Source organism: Saccostrea echinata, unplaced genomic scaffold, assembly GCF_033153115.1.
Source record: "Saccostrea echinata isolate AGI-Se365-2 ecotype Australia unplaced genomic scaffold, CSIRO_AGI_Sech_v1 ptg000013l, whole genome shotgun sequence".
NCBI classification, from domain to species: domain Eukaryota; kingdom Metazoa; phylum Mollusca; class Bivalvia; order Ostreida; family Ostreidae; genus Saccostrea; species Saccostrea echinata.
Genome location: NW_026889762.1, coordinates 1,612,367 through 1,627,500, shown reverse-complemented (window position 1 = coordinate 1,627,500; position 15,134 = coordinate 1,612,367). Strand labels below are relative to the sequence as shown.

The 15,134-nt window shown below is 35.1% G+C and overlaps 1 protein-coding gene across 1 annotated transcript in view; it reads left to right on the top strand.

The window, feature by feature from the left end:
- LOC133186311 (taurocyamine kinase-like) overlaps nucleotides 1-14,516 on the top strand; it is a 22,948-nt gene extending 8,432 nt beyond the window's left edge. The window contains exons 4-12 of the mRNA XM_061321544.1: nucleotides 3,229-3,394; nucleotides 3,948-4,131; nucleotides 4,481-4,624; nucleotides 7,774-7,935; nucleotides 9,179-9,438; nucleotides 9,756-9,904; nucleotides 10,239-10,404; nucleotides 12,869-13,049; nucleotides 14,238-14,516. Coding sequence (XP_061177528.1) covers nucleotides 3,229-3,394; nucleotides 3,948-4,131; nucleotides 4,481-4,624; nucleotides 7,774-7,935; nucleotides 9,179-9,438; nucleotides 9,756-9,904; nucleotides 10,239-10,404; nucleotides 12,869-13,049; nucleotides 14,238-14,389 — 1,564 coding nt within the window. The 3' untranslated portion in view covers nucleotides 14,390-14,516. The remainder of the gene's footprint in view (nucleotides 1-3,228; nucleotides 3,395-3,947; nucleotides 4,132-4,480; nucleotides 4,625-7,773; nucleotides 7,936-9,178; nucleotides 9,439-9,755; nucleotides 9,905-10,238; nucleotides 10,405-12,868; nucleotides 13,050-14,237) is intronic.
- Nucleotides 14,517-15,134: the final 618 nt, after the last annotated feature.

The following is a 15,134-nucleotide window of genomic DNA, read 5'->3' as shown; positions in this document are numbered from 1 at the left end:
TATGGCTTAAGGGGAACAAAAATCATGAAATTTGTGGCCCCTACCCCCTTTTGGGGCCTGAGGGGTGGGGCCAAAACCATCAAAATTAATGCAATCTTTAAAAATCTTCTTTACTCCTGGACATCAAGCAGTCAAACTGTTGGCATGATTGTAATAAGCACTGAGCCCTCTACTTAAATTGTGAAATTCATGGCCCCAGGGTCAGGGGTTCTGGTGCTAGGGCGGGGCTCTGTTGACTATATAGTGAAAATGCATTATTCCTGAAAAAATCTTCTTCTCTGCTCCTGGGTATTCAGGAAACAAACTAAATGCATAGTTATGATGAGCAAGTGTGTCTCTTCCAAAATTGTGAATTTCATGGCCCCTGGGTCAGAGGTTCTGTAGTAAGGGCAAGGCTCTATTGATTATATAGTGAAAATGCATTAATACTTTGAAAATCTTCTTCTCTGCCCCTGGAGATTATTTTAACAAACTAAGTGCATGATTATGATAGGCAAGGATGCCTCTTCCAAAATTATGAAATATATTGTCCCAGGGTCAGGGGTTCTGGTGGAAAAGTGGGGGGAGGACTCTATTGATATTATAGTGAAAAAGCATAATATCTTTGAAAATGTTCTTTTCTGCTTCTGGTTATAAAGCAAAGAAACTAAGTGTATAGCTATGATGAGCAAGAGTGCTTCATTCAGAATTTTGAGTTTTATTGCCCCTGTGTCAGATGTTCTTGTGTAAGGGTGGGGCTCTATTGATAACATAATGAAAATGCATTAATTCTATTAATTAATCCTGTCTCCTCCTTAGTGTTGAGCAGATAAACAAATTGCATAGTTATGATGAATAAGGGTGCTTCTAACAGAAAATTTAAAACTTGTGGTCCCATCCCAGGGTCAGGGGTTCTGGCATTACGGGGGGGGGGGGGGGGGGGGGGGGGGTATTGATAATATAGTGGAAATGTGTTAATTCTTTGAACTGCATAGTTATGATGCTGAGGGTAACTCTTCCAGATTTGTAAATTTCTTGACCCTGGGTCATTGGTTCTGGTGTTAGGGTAGGGCTGTGTTGAATCTGTAGTGAAAATGCATTATACATGTGAAATTCATCTCTGCTTCTGGGCATATCAGAGGCAAACTGAGTAAAAGTTTTAATAAGCAAGGGTATTTTTACCAGATTTTAATTTGGTCAAGCAATCAGGTCCTGAGCAGGGCTCTATTAATTTGTATTCTACTGAGAGAAGTTACTCCCCTTTTCCATTCACCTTTGATGATTAATCACTGTAATAATGTATTTGAAAGGTTAATAGAATAAGAGAATTATGCTAGAATTTTTATTTTATAATACAAAAAGTACTTTCTTAGTTTTAATGATCAGATAGACCTGTAAATAATAGATAAATAAAAATGAGACAAATGTTCTTCAAAGACCAAGACAGGTCAATGTGAGAGGTTATATTATGGCATTTAAGATGGTGCAGAAGCACTAATAGTTTGTTAATAGTCTACATGGTGATAGTGATAAGAGGGGGACAGATTAGAACTTAATTTATGAGTTGTTACTGAATATTAGACCAATTATTTTGTTGATCCTGATCTTCCTACTTCTCTTGCTTTTGGGCAACAAAGCTTCATCTATCAGTTGATTTTATAATCCATGATCCTCTCAATTGTTATATTATACTCAGGTGACCGTTAAGGCCCTTCGGCCTCTTGTACAATTTTATATTCAGTAAATGACACTGTGACATTTTATAAATGAAGATTTGAACAATTTACAATTAAATTAAATATGACCCCCCCTTTCAAATATGGGTGTATAGAGACAGTGATGGAGGATCTTTGGATTAGTTATTTTTATCTGCATCTTCTCCAATACCATCTCCTATACCACTGAATAAAAATGTAAAGAGACTTTTACAGAATCCTATTACATAGTGCCACTTTGCAACTTTTATAGTTTGTAGTTTAATGTTTTGTGTTGTTGCTAGGATGTTGCAGGGTTGTCCCTAAGAGTTGAAATAGAAGGGGACATTAAAAAAGTAGAAGGCCTATGGGTCTGGGGATCCTCCCCTAACATGGGGTTGAGGGGGAATACCAGAGTAACCGGCGGATAACGTCATTATAGGCGGAGAAATTCCCGAGCCCCTGGGTCTTAGGGACAACCCTGTGTTGGGTGTAAGTAATGTTGTCGTTGTTTTGTCAATGTTAGGATGTTGGGTGTAAGTTAAGTTGTTTTTTGTTGTTGTTAGGATGTTGGGTGTAAGTTAAGTCGTTTTTTGTCATTGGTAGGATGTTGGGTGTAAATTAAGTAGTTTTTTTGTCGTTGGTAGGATGTTGGGTGTAAGTTAAGTCGTTTTTTGTCATTGCTAGGATGTTGGGTGTAAGTTAAGTCGTTTTTGTCATTGCTAGGATGTTGAGTGTAAGTTGTTTTTTTGTTGTTAGGATATTGGGTGTAAGTTAAGTCGTTGTTTTGTCATTGCTAGGATGTTGGGTGTAAGTTATTTTTTTGTCCTTGCTAGGATGTTGGATGTAAGTTAAGTCATTTTAGCTCACCTGAGCTGAAAGCTCAAGTGAGCTTTTCTGATCACCCGTTGTCCGCCGTCCGTCCATCTGTTAACTTTTCACATTTTCAACTTCTTCTCAAGAACCATGGGGCCAATTTTAACCAAACTTGGTACAAAGTATCCTTGGATGAAAGGGAGTTTAAATTGTTAAAATAACAAGGGGAGATAATCAAGAAAAGACAAAAATAGGGTGGGGTCATTTAAAAATCCTCTTCTCAAGAACCACTGGGCCAAAAAAAAACTGAAACTTATGTGAAAACATCCTGGGATAGTGTAGATTCTAAATTCTCAAAATCATGACCCCCGGGGGTAGGGCGGGGCCACAATAGGGAATCCAAGTTTCACATAGAAATATATTGGAAAAATCTATAAAAATCTTCTTCTCAAGAACCACTGGGCCAGAAAAGCTGAAACTTATGTGGAAGCATCCTGGGGTAGCGTAAATTCTAAATTTTTCAAATCATGACCCCCCAGGGGTAGGGTGGGGCCACAATAGGTATTACAAGGGGGAAATCTGGTAAAGAACAGCATGGCCAAAGTTACTCAGGTGAGCGATGTGGCCCTTGGGCCTCTTGTTTTTCCTTGCTAGGATGCTGGTTTTAAGTTAAGTTCGGTTTTTTTTTGTCGTTGGTAGGATGTTGGGTGTAAGTTAAGTTGTTTTTTGTCATTGCTAGGATGTTGGGTGATGCTGGTGGATACAACGGCTGGCCCGTAGCCAGAGGTATCTTCTTCAACGAGAAGAAAACCTTCCTCGTCTGGATTAATGAGGAGGACCATCTCAGATTCATCTCCATGCAGAAGGGCGGTGATGTGGGAGAAGTGTACAGACGTCTAGTATCGGTAAGGCAGACAACCATTATAACGTTTACTCTATCACATTCCAAGAGAAGGATTTGTGTAATCACGTTTTTAAAGATATGACAAACTCATTTCATTTCATTCACCTGTAGTAGTTAATGAGTAAACCGATCAGTTCTTTTCATGCTTAATAGAAATATATATAAAGCAGGGAACTTTCTTGATTAATTTACAATTTTTAAAGAATTATATTAGTCTTGAGTAAGGCTTGTTACCAATTCAACTCCAGGGCCATCAAGGGAAGTAACTGTGCCATTAAGGGAAGTAACTATGTGCATGTTGCACAAATGATTGTTTAGAATTGGGGCTTAACACTTCCCCTGGACCCTCTAAAGTGCTGAAAATAGCTTGCAATCTGCAGTTACAAGTGTCAGCTTTTATTTGAAGTAGATTTATTGTTTGGCAACCTGAACTTGAATTTTGAGAATTATTTTGGGAATGACAATGTGTCAGTTTGTGTTTGAGTGTGTCAAGCCATGTTGATTTTCTGTATAATTTGGTATCTTATTTATTTTTTTTTTCTTGTCATTGACAGGCCATTAAAGCACTTGAGAAGAACCTGAAGTTCGCCTACAGTGACAGACATGGTTATTTGACCTTCTGTCCAACCAACTTAGGAACAACACTGCGTGCTAGTGTCCACATCAAGGTCCCTAAACTTGCAAAGAATGAGGAGGTCCTCAAAAAGATCTGTGAAGACAATAAACTCCAGCCCAGAGGTAAACCGTCAATGCGTCCTTGTTTTCATCCAGCCAACCCCCTTCTCCAATTCAAAAAGAATGGGTTAGAAAAAATTCTGGCTGTGGAACTCTTTCAATATTTTTTAGACATTTTTTGATGGATACATACTGTGAAGAAAAAAATTTCATGGGGAAACGTTATATTTATCATTTGTACAATTTTTTGAAATGAGGTTGTACATTTCTTGATAAGGGATACACAGCAGATCTATAAATCTGTAGTTGTATGTATCAATTCCAAAGCACAGAGTCTTGTTCTTTTTTTCTGTCAACTTCAAAATATGAGATTTTTTCAGAAAAAAAATCACAATTTTTTTTTTCTCTCCAGGTATCCATGGTGAACACACAGAAAGTGTAGGAGGAGTTTACGACATTTCAAACAAACGTCGCTTGGGTCTCACTGAATACCAGGCCATGCAGGAAATGTACAACGGAATCAAGCAGATCATCGAGGCTGAGAAGAATGCTAAATAAGCGCCATCTATAAACATATCCCTCCGTGTGACCAAAACTATGTCAGGGTGCAAGTCTCGCAAACAGCCTCCCAGAATTCGGGCTGCGTTGGCTTTTTCTTTCTTGTGACAGACTTTATTATTGGTGCAGATGTACTAGAAGTTATCCAGTTAATTTTTTTTTTGAAAACCAACTCAGAGAATTAGAGGCATTTTTTTTTACTCTTGTCAGAAAAAAAGGTTTATTATAATTTGGTTGTGGATCTTGTTTAAATTATTTTGTGTCTTAACATTTGATTTTTTTTTTTGTAAGACTTGTATTTATACATTAAATCTTGACTTGTTTGCTTGTTTAGTAAAGGAAAAGATCATCTGATCGTTTTTATTCCAGGTGCCAAACCGTTTGCTTTATATTTGTTTAACTGTAGATCTCTAGTTGTGTAACTAGTGGATTGGCTTTGCTAAGTTTATCTTTAGCTGTGATATTTTACAGAAAGTATTTACTGTTAGGAACTTTTTCCCCCCGGGAGGCCTGTTGTGATGACGACACCCAGATTTTGTTGTGTGTGAAAATTTTTTTCCTATTCCATACTGTTGTTAATTAATATAGAGACATTAATAAATTGTTTACCACTTCTGAACATGTGACATCTCTTATCTGTGTTACTTAAAAGAAAATAGATACTGGATGCTTTATACATAGCCTGATGTTGCTTTGAGATTGCAGATTTTACATCAAAAAACGTGTATAAAACATGGGGAGTTTCAGACGTGCACAAGTGAACAAAACTGAAAAATAACTTTTGGCTTTATGCGGATGGAACACATGACCTAAGCATTAGAAACTGTTGAATATTACTAATAGTATTTGACACTAGTTGGTATCAATTTATTTGGATTAGCAATCTCCAGTGTAAGGTTTCGTTTCCAAGTTCGATAAATTCCTGATTTCATAAAAATCCATCATGTCTATTGCAACAGGAAGAATTTATATAGAAGCTTAAATCTGAAACTTTCAGTCTCAGTAAGCTTAAATCATTCTATATAATTCAAATTAAAACAAAATACGTAGTTGACTTTGAGGGTATTTAGCATGGACTAACGAAAAGTACTTGGCGAAACCAGTGAATATACCACAGATCTCGCAACTTTTGGAGGCATTTTAATCTTACATGTATACGTGAGAGTGCGGTTTATACAAGGAACGAAATTAAGGCATATACATAACAGGCTACATGTACTACACTATTTGAAAAGTACGCATGTACCTACTGATTATAGAATAATTTAAGCAGTATTTCATTTTTCTAATACATGTAATTAAAGTTTGCTGAAATATAGGGTGAAACAGCATGACTTAACATTTTTATTACTTTTTAAATTTGCTATAAATTCTTTTTTTCATTTCTTATATTATTTATAGTGACGTTTCCATGTATTGTATGGAAAATACTGGAGTATTCAAGGGATTTAGAGGTTTACTTTTTTCTAAAGCATATGATTAACTGTTGCAAAACAAAAAACAACAAAAAAAAACGAAACGAAAAAATATACTTCTTTACCTTTTTGATGTGTCTGTGTGTGTGTGTGTGTGGGGGGGGGGGGGGGGGGGTACTGTTTACATGAAAATGATTCGGTATTGCTGACAAGGCAAACTGGGAGGGGGGGGCAGCCTTTTCCCATCGTTAATAAAGTGAAGCAAGAATTAACAAATGTAGAAAAAATGTTATTATAGTTTTAGGGAAATGATCAAAATTGGGTGTTCCTGTTATGTTATAAATACTATTAATACTGACAAGCACAAAGTTCACATATCCTTAACATGTAAACCCTAGATGATGTGTGATTATATCACCTTTTTTATTTGTCCACCCGGAGGACGGGGCAAAAGGATGGGATATATAGAGTCTGGGCCCTTAATGAAGAAGACATGATAAAAGAAAACTTACCCCAGATTCGTGCACATTTTTCTTAAAACCCTTATATCCGCTCCCACAGATTATCCCCAGTAATCTTCGAAGGGTATTTTATTGCACTGATAGTTTGTCGGATTTATTCAAATTTTTGAAATTCATTTTAAAATTAGCTTTCTCTCTCTCTCTCCCCCCCCCCCCCCTTTTGTTACAATGTGATTCAGCCCTCGAAATTAGACAGAAAGAAATTTCTGCCGAAAATGAAATTGATATGAAAGTGAGAAGTTCTATAGCCCCTCCTTTCCACGATGTCTCAGTTCGATTATTTTTAAATATTTTTTTTTGGGGGGGGTGCAATTTTTGCCAGAAATGGTAAAAAATCACTAGACTCGGGGCCCCGATTTGACCTCTTGCCCGTATTTGCTTCCACAACCACACTGAGGCGCCTGTCAAATGGTTGGTGTTCCCCAAGTTTGAGAGATTGTCCCTTTACAGTATTTAAAATTCTAGTATTTTTATATACCGTAAAGGGACAATCTCCAAACTCTAAAACTTGACAAAAAAAAAAAAAAAACAGAAAATGATATCAAATATCGAAGTATTGATACGATAGACTAGAAATTCATGTATATTTTGTAAGTTATCTTGTCTAAAAAAAAAACTCAGTAGGAAAGGGGGGGGGGGTTACACCAACCATTCGTCAGGTGCCTGTTTCCACAATCTACTCCCCTGGATTTTGCGTGTTTGAATATATACACCGGGTCACGTTCTATTATCATGAAATTGTTATAACCTAAACGTTAACGATGCCACAACTATTTATATAATGGTAATCCTGTTATCTGATAATCTTACGGATTATTGTTCATAATGTCAGAAACATCCCGATTAGAAATAATCCAAATATAGAGCGTAAATGACGGACTTTATATTTGCAATTACTTTTGCTGCTTGATCAAGTAACAGTTATTCCAATTACACATCTCAAACAAAATTAAAAGAAAACAAAAACAATTAACGCATTCTGTGTGATAGTATGACTATGGTATGCAAATGTTTCGAATGGGGTTAAATGGAGTGGAGCATCAATCAGATGAATCCATTATCAGGGAAATATTCACTGCAACATCCCCCACTGTGACGTTTCATTATGATGACGTCACGAAATCGTATCTTAACGACACACGTCAACAAATGTCATTTGTTCGTTGCTGTTTTTGTTGTTTGGTTCGTTTTTGCTGATCACCCCAAATTCATAACAACTTCCAAGATGTCCCTTGAAGAACTGTGGAACAAACTGAAAAATGCAACCGACTGCAAATCTCTGTTGAAGAAGCATTTGACTCCAGAGATTTACGAGCAGCTCAAAGACAAGAAAACAAAGTTTGGTGGAACACTTCTCCATTGTATACAATCGGGTACGTTATCAAGTTTTCATTTTAAGCAGTAAGTATTTACTTAAAAGTCATATTATGAAAAATGATTTAAAGTTAAAAAAAAAAAAGAAAAAAAAAACTCTTGCAACTTTTCCTAAAGTTTTTTTAAAATTAAATTTTGATTGAGCTTTTCAGCCTAATATATTTTAGTTCAACACAACAGCAATATTGTGCAGGATATATATGAAAAGTTTTATGTTAAAATATCGTGAACAAAATTTCACTATTACTATGAGAATATATTTACAAGGTTTAAATAACTTTTTAAAAAAAGTCCCGTAAATAGCCTTGTCAGGTCCGTATTTTGTGATAAAATATGTGAAACTCTAAATTTCTGATTCGAGTTCATGAAGACAAAATTTGGGCTTTAAATGGGAAGAACTACATCTATTTATTAACGTTATTATAACTTATTCCCCCCCCCCCTCCAAAAAAAAAAATAGAGAAATACATGCGGTTTGTTGTCTTTATAGGCTAGAACTTTGTGATTTTAATTTTTGATTTGTAAAAAATGTACATAAATCAGAGATCAGAGTTGTTTCTACTGTTTTAGTATTTAAAAACAACAACAACAACAAAAAAACAAAACAAAAAAAAACAAAACAAAAAAAACAAAAACAAAAACCAAAAAAAAACCCCGCAAACTCTTGTTAGGGTTCGTACGTTGACTTGTTAATTTTACAGTCTACTCTGAAATATATATAACAACAATATTGAAAATATCATAAAATCATTTATTACAGTATATACACAATAGTGAATACTGCATAAAGGGAGATGACTCTTTTATATGCATATGCAGTTCTTAGCAATTTATTAAAATATTGTCATAATTGTCATTTGTATGCTAAATGGTTTACCTAAGGTGTTTCTTGATGGAGATAGCTTTTCGTTATTAAAGCCTTTAACGGATGAAAAGATCGTCTATTAATTATGAAATCTTCCAACTATTTTTCATTAAATTTTTTTTACCATCAGCTTATGCTGTAGACTCTTAATAGTATTTCGTGCTGATGATAAGTGTACGCATTATATTTTTTTATCCTCTTATACCCAATGCAAATTATATATAAACATATGCCTTGCTTATTTATAACAATCTGTAATATGTCGTTTGTTTACAGGCTGTAATTATGTCGTTAGTTTACAGGCTGCAATACGTCGTTTGTTTACAGGGTGTAATATGTCGTTAATTTACAGGCTTTAACATGCCCTTTATTGACAGGCTGTAAGAACTTGGACAGCGGCTGTGGAATTTACGCCAGTGACCCAGAGGGTTACGATGTGTTTAAGGAGGTTCTCTTCCCCGTTATTAAGGACTACCACAAAGTCAGTGAGGTCAAACACCCAAAGCCAGACTTCGGCGATCTGAACAACCTTGGCTTTGGTGACCTTGATCCCTCCGGAGAGTACATCGTGTCCACCCGTGTCAGGGTCGGGCGCAGTCACGCCAGTTTTGGATTTCCTCCTGTCGTCAATGCTGAGGTGGGCTATTAACACCACATGCCTTAAACTTAGATCGACTTAATCCGACTTACAAAAAAAAGTAAAGACCTGTCATTAACACAAAATATACAATTTAGAAGTAAAGTATAGTTTAACAAAGTTAGGTCTCCTTTAAAACGTGAATACAGTTTGTGAATATTTCAATTTTAACCCTCACTCCCCCCTCCCCCCCCCCTTCCCCCCCAATTATTCGCACAGGAGATTTGGTCTCAGTCTTGTACCATCGGTGTTATGTCATAAACTTCTGTGGACTTGTTGAGAAATATTCCTGGATTCAGAATGTCTTTTTTTTTCAGCAACGTAAGGAGATGGAGAAGATTTCTGTGGACGCTCTGAAAACTCTGGATGGGGAACTGAAGGGGAAATACTACTCCCTAGAAACAATGACCCCTGAGGAAAACCAACAACTCATCGATGACCACTTCATGTTCAAAAACGATGACAGGTAAAGTGTCTGCCTTTCTTCGGTCGCTGAGATTTGAAAGGGGGGGGGGGCTGCTACGTGAAATTTTTATTCCCTAGTATTTGCAGCTCTAACACTTAAATAATGGACACCTTAAGTCTTTGCTAAAAGGGGTTGCTGTTTTTCATGCTATGCCCAGTGGACCTATTTTCGAAAATTATTCTAGACCTTGCAGTTATGCCATTAAAAGTCACTGGCAAGTAAAGGCGGCAAGACAAATCCCCTTTTGCAATTTTTTTTCCCAGCTTGCAAGATGGATTACAGAAATAAATACGGTGAAGTGGTATTTAATCATTTGACTTTTCTGTTTTTACAGGTTCCTACAGGATGCTGGCGGATACAACGATTGGCCTATAGGCAGAGGAATCTTCTTCAATGACAACAAAACCTTCCTATGCTGGGTGAACGAGGAGGACCATCTCCGCCTGATTTCTATGCAGAAGGGCGGGGACCTGGCTGCCGTCTACAAAAGGCTCATCACAGTAAGTTAGACTTACTAAATATCTACGTATTAAATAGTTAATACACGTATTAAACCATCATAATTTAAATGATGTTTCTTTTAGATATAATAATTTACATGCATAAGTCGACAAGTAAATTAATACGTAATCGGCATCTAATTTACAGTCAATAATAAATTAGTCAAAATACAAGATAAGAAATCAAATAGTATTTATAAGAAAATTACATGCACATGCCTTTGTAGGAACTGTACATCACACATGCATTAAAAATAAAAATAATTAAAATAAAATTTTACCCCCCCCCCCCCAAATAGCTTACAACCCGTGTAAGCTGTACAAGTACATCAAACCCCCTTATCTCGGACTCGATAGGAACCCGAAAAAAACCTAGCCTTTTCATCCAGTGTGAAAAGAATACAGTCAAACTTCATTATCTTGAACTTGATGGGATCGAGAAAAACTTCGAGATATCCGAGAATTCGAGATGTCAAGGGTAAAATACTGTAGATATATGTGGTTGGGACTTCGAAATCACTTCGACATATCAATGGTATTCGAGATATCGGTGTTCGAAATTCCGAAGTTCAACTGTAATATTGTATAAGACTAATATAAAGATGATATTTAATAGCGATTCTCTGTAACCACTTAAACTTCTTTGCCACACATGGTCACCGATTTTGATGAAACTTTGCCCATTATTACAACTTGCCACCAGAAACATATATCAAATAAAATTTCGTTGCTATGTGTCTTGGTTGCCATGGTAACAGCCAGAAAAGTTGGAAAAATTGATATTTTCAGCTACTTTGAATCTTTATTAAGCCTTAATAAAGACAGAGAAAAACAAACAAACCATTCTCATAAAAACCTGACACCTTGTTGCCACTTATGCTATAAAGAAACTATTTAGAATTTATCTCTAAGTAAGTGGTAACCATGGGTACATTTGGAATACAATTTAGATGGTTAAAAATGCAGAAAAACGCTCAATATTCACTAATGATAGGTGTTAAATAATCAAACTCAATCAACAACCTAAGAAAAAACAATAAAAATATTTGACCTTATGTAATTAGGTATTGGCAATATTATTCTAAAAATAACTTTCATGGTTGCCATGGTAACACAGTGTTACCATGCAAGATATGTTGCTAAGATTGGGTTAATGCTACTATCTTCAGGAAAAACAATAAAATTCATGACTGGCACATATACATCCTTAGCACCTTGCAACAACGACAACATAAGAAAAATTGGGATTAATTGTTACTTTGCAGTGTAACCATGGAAACAATGTAGCAGTTGTTTAAAGTGATATTTTTTTGCTGCCTTAGGAATTTACTTATCTTTTATTCAAGAGAGATATTATTTGACTCACCTTGAATAGTACTTATCTGGTAGAACTAAAGTTGAATATCATATATTGATAACATTTGTTGAAAAATACAACACTGTTGCTATGGTAACCAAGAAGGAAAAATGTTCGATTTTGTTCATTTTATATCAATATTAAACCCTATGTGCCAGTTTTTTGCATCCAGTTAGAGACTGGGTGGCAGTCAAAATTGAAAGTCAGGTTAGTTGTTCACAATTATCAATCATAAAAGTTTTGGGAATCTACATACAAGGGTATGTATCCAAGGAAACAGAATATTTTTCAGATTTTTATGCATATTTTTTCGGCTTATTTCCATAGCAACGCTCTATTTAAAGAATTGAATTTGAATTTTTTGAAATGTGAAAATTAGGGTCACATGAACATCTTTAAAAATTGATCATTACTTTTATAGAAATACGCTTTTTAAAAAGATAGGATTAGATTTAAACACTAAGAGAGAAAATTTAAAATCCCTTCTTGGTATTTAAACCATGGCAACCATTGCCAACCTATAAGAAATATCATATTTCTTCCTTGGTATATGTTATAAGGGTCTTTTGTCTATTATTTGCTTGCATTTTAACCTATAATTTTTTTTTTATTCTTAAGTGTATGATTTTACAAAATTAAATGAGCAATATTATTACTTTTGAATACTTTGTTTCCATAGTAACGTATGTAATAGTTGAATTACCAAACATGTTTATCATGCATTTAAGACAACAGGCCTTTAACTTTCAGAAACAGTCATTGCAACTTGTTTGCTTTGCTGCAAACGTCAATTGTGGGACTCTGAACATGTTGAAAAATGCCATTTTTCAAACTTTATGACATGTTGCCATGGTAACCATCACACGTAGCAACCAATTTCTGCCTGATTTGAGTTTACGGTATCAAAGACTTTTATCATAGAGAGTTTGGAGAAATTCTGAGACTATGCGTGCCACAGCTCCTATATAAAAGTTCAAGTCGTTACAGAGAATGGCTCTTAATTTGTACTTTTATGTGTTACAGTGCTTTCCAGGGCCCTTCATTGGTCAATAAAATATCTCGTATAGTGTTAACATATTGTTTTTAAATTTTGTCATCGTTTTCCAGGCTATCAAGGAAATGGAGAAGAAGTTGACCTTTGCCCATCATGATAACCTTGGCTACCTCACATTCTGTCCCACCAATCTGGGAACCACCTGCAGATCCAGCGTCCACATCAAAATCCCAAAACTGGCTGCCCAACCTGACTTCAAGGCCTTCTGCGAGAAACTGAATCTACAGCCAAGAGGTAATAGTAAACAAGACTGAAAAATTACCCGCATATACATATACATGTACATGTACCATCATGACTTACTAGTGTTAAAATATTTTGAGACATATTTTTTACAAGTTACAATGTTGGTAAGATTTTTTTTTAAGCTCCTGTGGCCCGTTTTACAAAAGAACTTACGACTAAGACCAAAAACTTAAATTAATTGTAAAATTTTGCAAAATTAATGATTCTGTTTAAAATTGCTAGCGTAAAATATCTTACTTCATTTCTTTTAAAAAGATGACTATTTTCAATATAATGTAAATTAAAAAGTTTTGAACAGAATTAAATTTTGTTCTTAGTCATAAGTTCTTTTGTAAAATGGGCCCCAGATTTAATATAATTATTCAAGGAAATTAATTTATCTTTAAGATCATGACAAAGTACAACTAAATAAGTGCACCATATAAATTTATTTTTAAGGAAATATAGATCTAAAATTTGTTAAGAGAGTTCTTTGTTAGTTATGTAAACATTTTTAGGGAGAATGGTTTTACACGGGCAGTATTCGTCTCGAGACCCTCGACAAATGAAATTTTAAGATTTTTATGATATCAAGGGTAGACAACAAAAATTAATTATACTCCAAAATGATCACTTAATGTAGATCTATCACTTGTTGTATTGTGTCTTAGCGGGAAAAAAAAGTTGAATAATTCGGAATTCAATGTAAAAGAGAAATCATGGAAGTCATGAAGAATTTCACTGTTACAAAACAATGACAGATTTTAAATATATGAATGAAGATTTGTTTGAGAAATGCAAAAAATTAAATAACATGCTGTTTTGCTTAAAAGTAGCTGCATTTTAATGAAACAACTTGTTATATCTTCCCGCCATATCTCTAAAACAGGCGAATTCCTCGCCGGTCATTTCAAACCGTACGCCGGCGAACCTTTTGCGGTCAAATGAAGTAACAAACCGGGTTACCAAAAAGTCAAGCGGCGCATTCGGCGCACGCCGGTTTGACATATGAAGTCTTACCGATGTGGGTTTTTTTCGTATTCTTCAATGAAATTTCAAGATTTTTAGCAGAGCCAGGATACAGTATTATGCGAACATTTCATTATTGATCAAAATCGATTATTCTTCAGCAAAATAATTCCCGATACTAATTATCAAACCTGTATTAAATTCCAAGCTTTCTTTTTATTTGGTCAGGTATTCACGGCGAGCACACAGAGAGTGTGGGAGGTGTGTATGATATTTCTAACAAGCGCCGTCTGGGACTTAGTGAAATCGAGGCTATCCAAGAAATGAGGCGAGGAGTAGAGGAAATCATAAAACGGGAAAAGGAACTGCAGGGAAAGTAAAATAAATGTGAAACCAGTAACCAAATACAGTGCCGGAAATATTACGAACTGTGATAAATATTTATATATTTTATTATGATTTAATTGTAAATATAAAATTAAATTAAAAGTATACGCAAAACGCCAATTTAATATTTTTTAATGACGTTTTAAAAGTTACAAAATAAATAGCAGTATCCGAGGGGAGTATTCTCTGAAAACTTGTATATGTCAAATCTTTGATGGATTTCTCCCCTTTCTCTAGAACCAAAGGTATTCAAGGTGTTTAGAAATTTAAAAGGGACTCCATGAATAATCAGAAACTTACCATACTTCTTAGTAAAAAAAACCACGGTTTGCAATTGGATGTCGAAGTTGTATCTTTTCTCTATTCCTTATCCTTTCGCCAAAGACGGCACAATCAGAGACACTTTGGGTTTGGAACCCCCCCCCCCCTTTCAATTTTTTCTTTTGAAATATGGGATCGACACACTTTTTTCTCATCGTGTATTCTAATATTCATTACATGTCACCGATGATGTAACCCTTTTTTCTTGAGTTAATTTTAAATTTATATTAAGGAATGAATTTAATAGCTACCCAAGTTATACTGTATAACCTGGATTGGGCAGTTTACACTTTATTAACTGCGAAGCGGTTTATTAAAATGCATAAACTGTTCCAACCCAGGTAATACCAGTATAACACGGGTAGCTATTAAATCCATTCTTTATAATTTAATTTACTATCATTAATTGTACAAAAT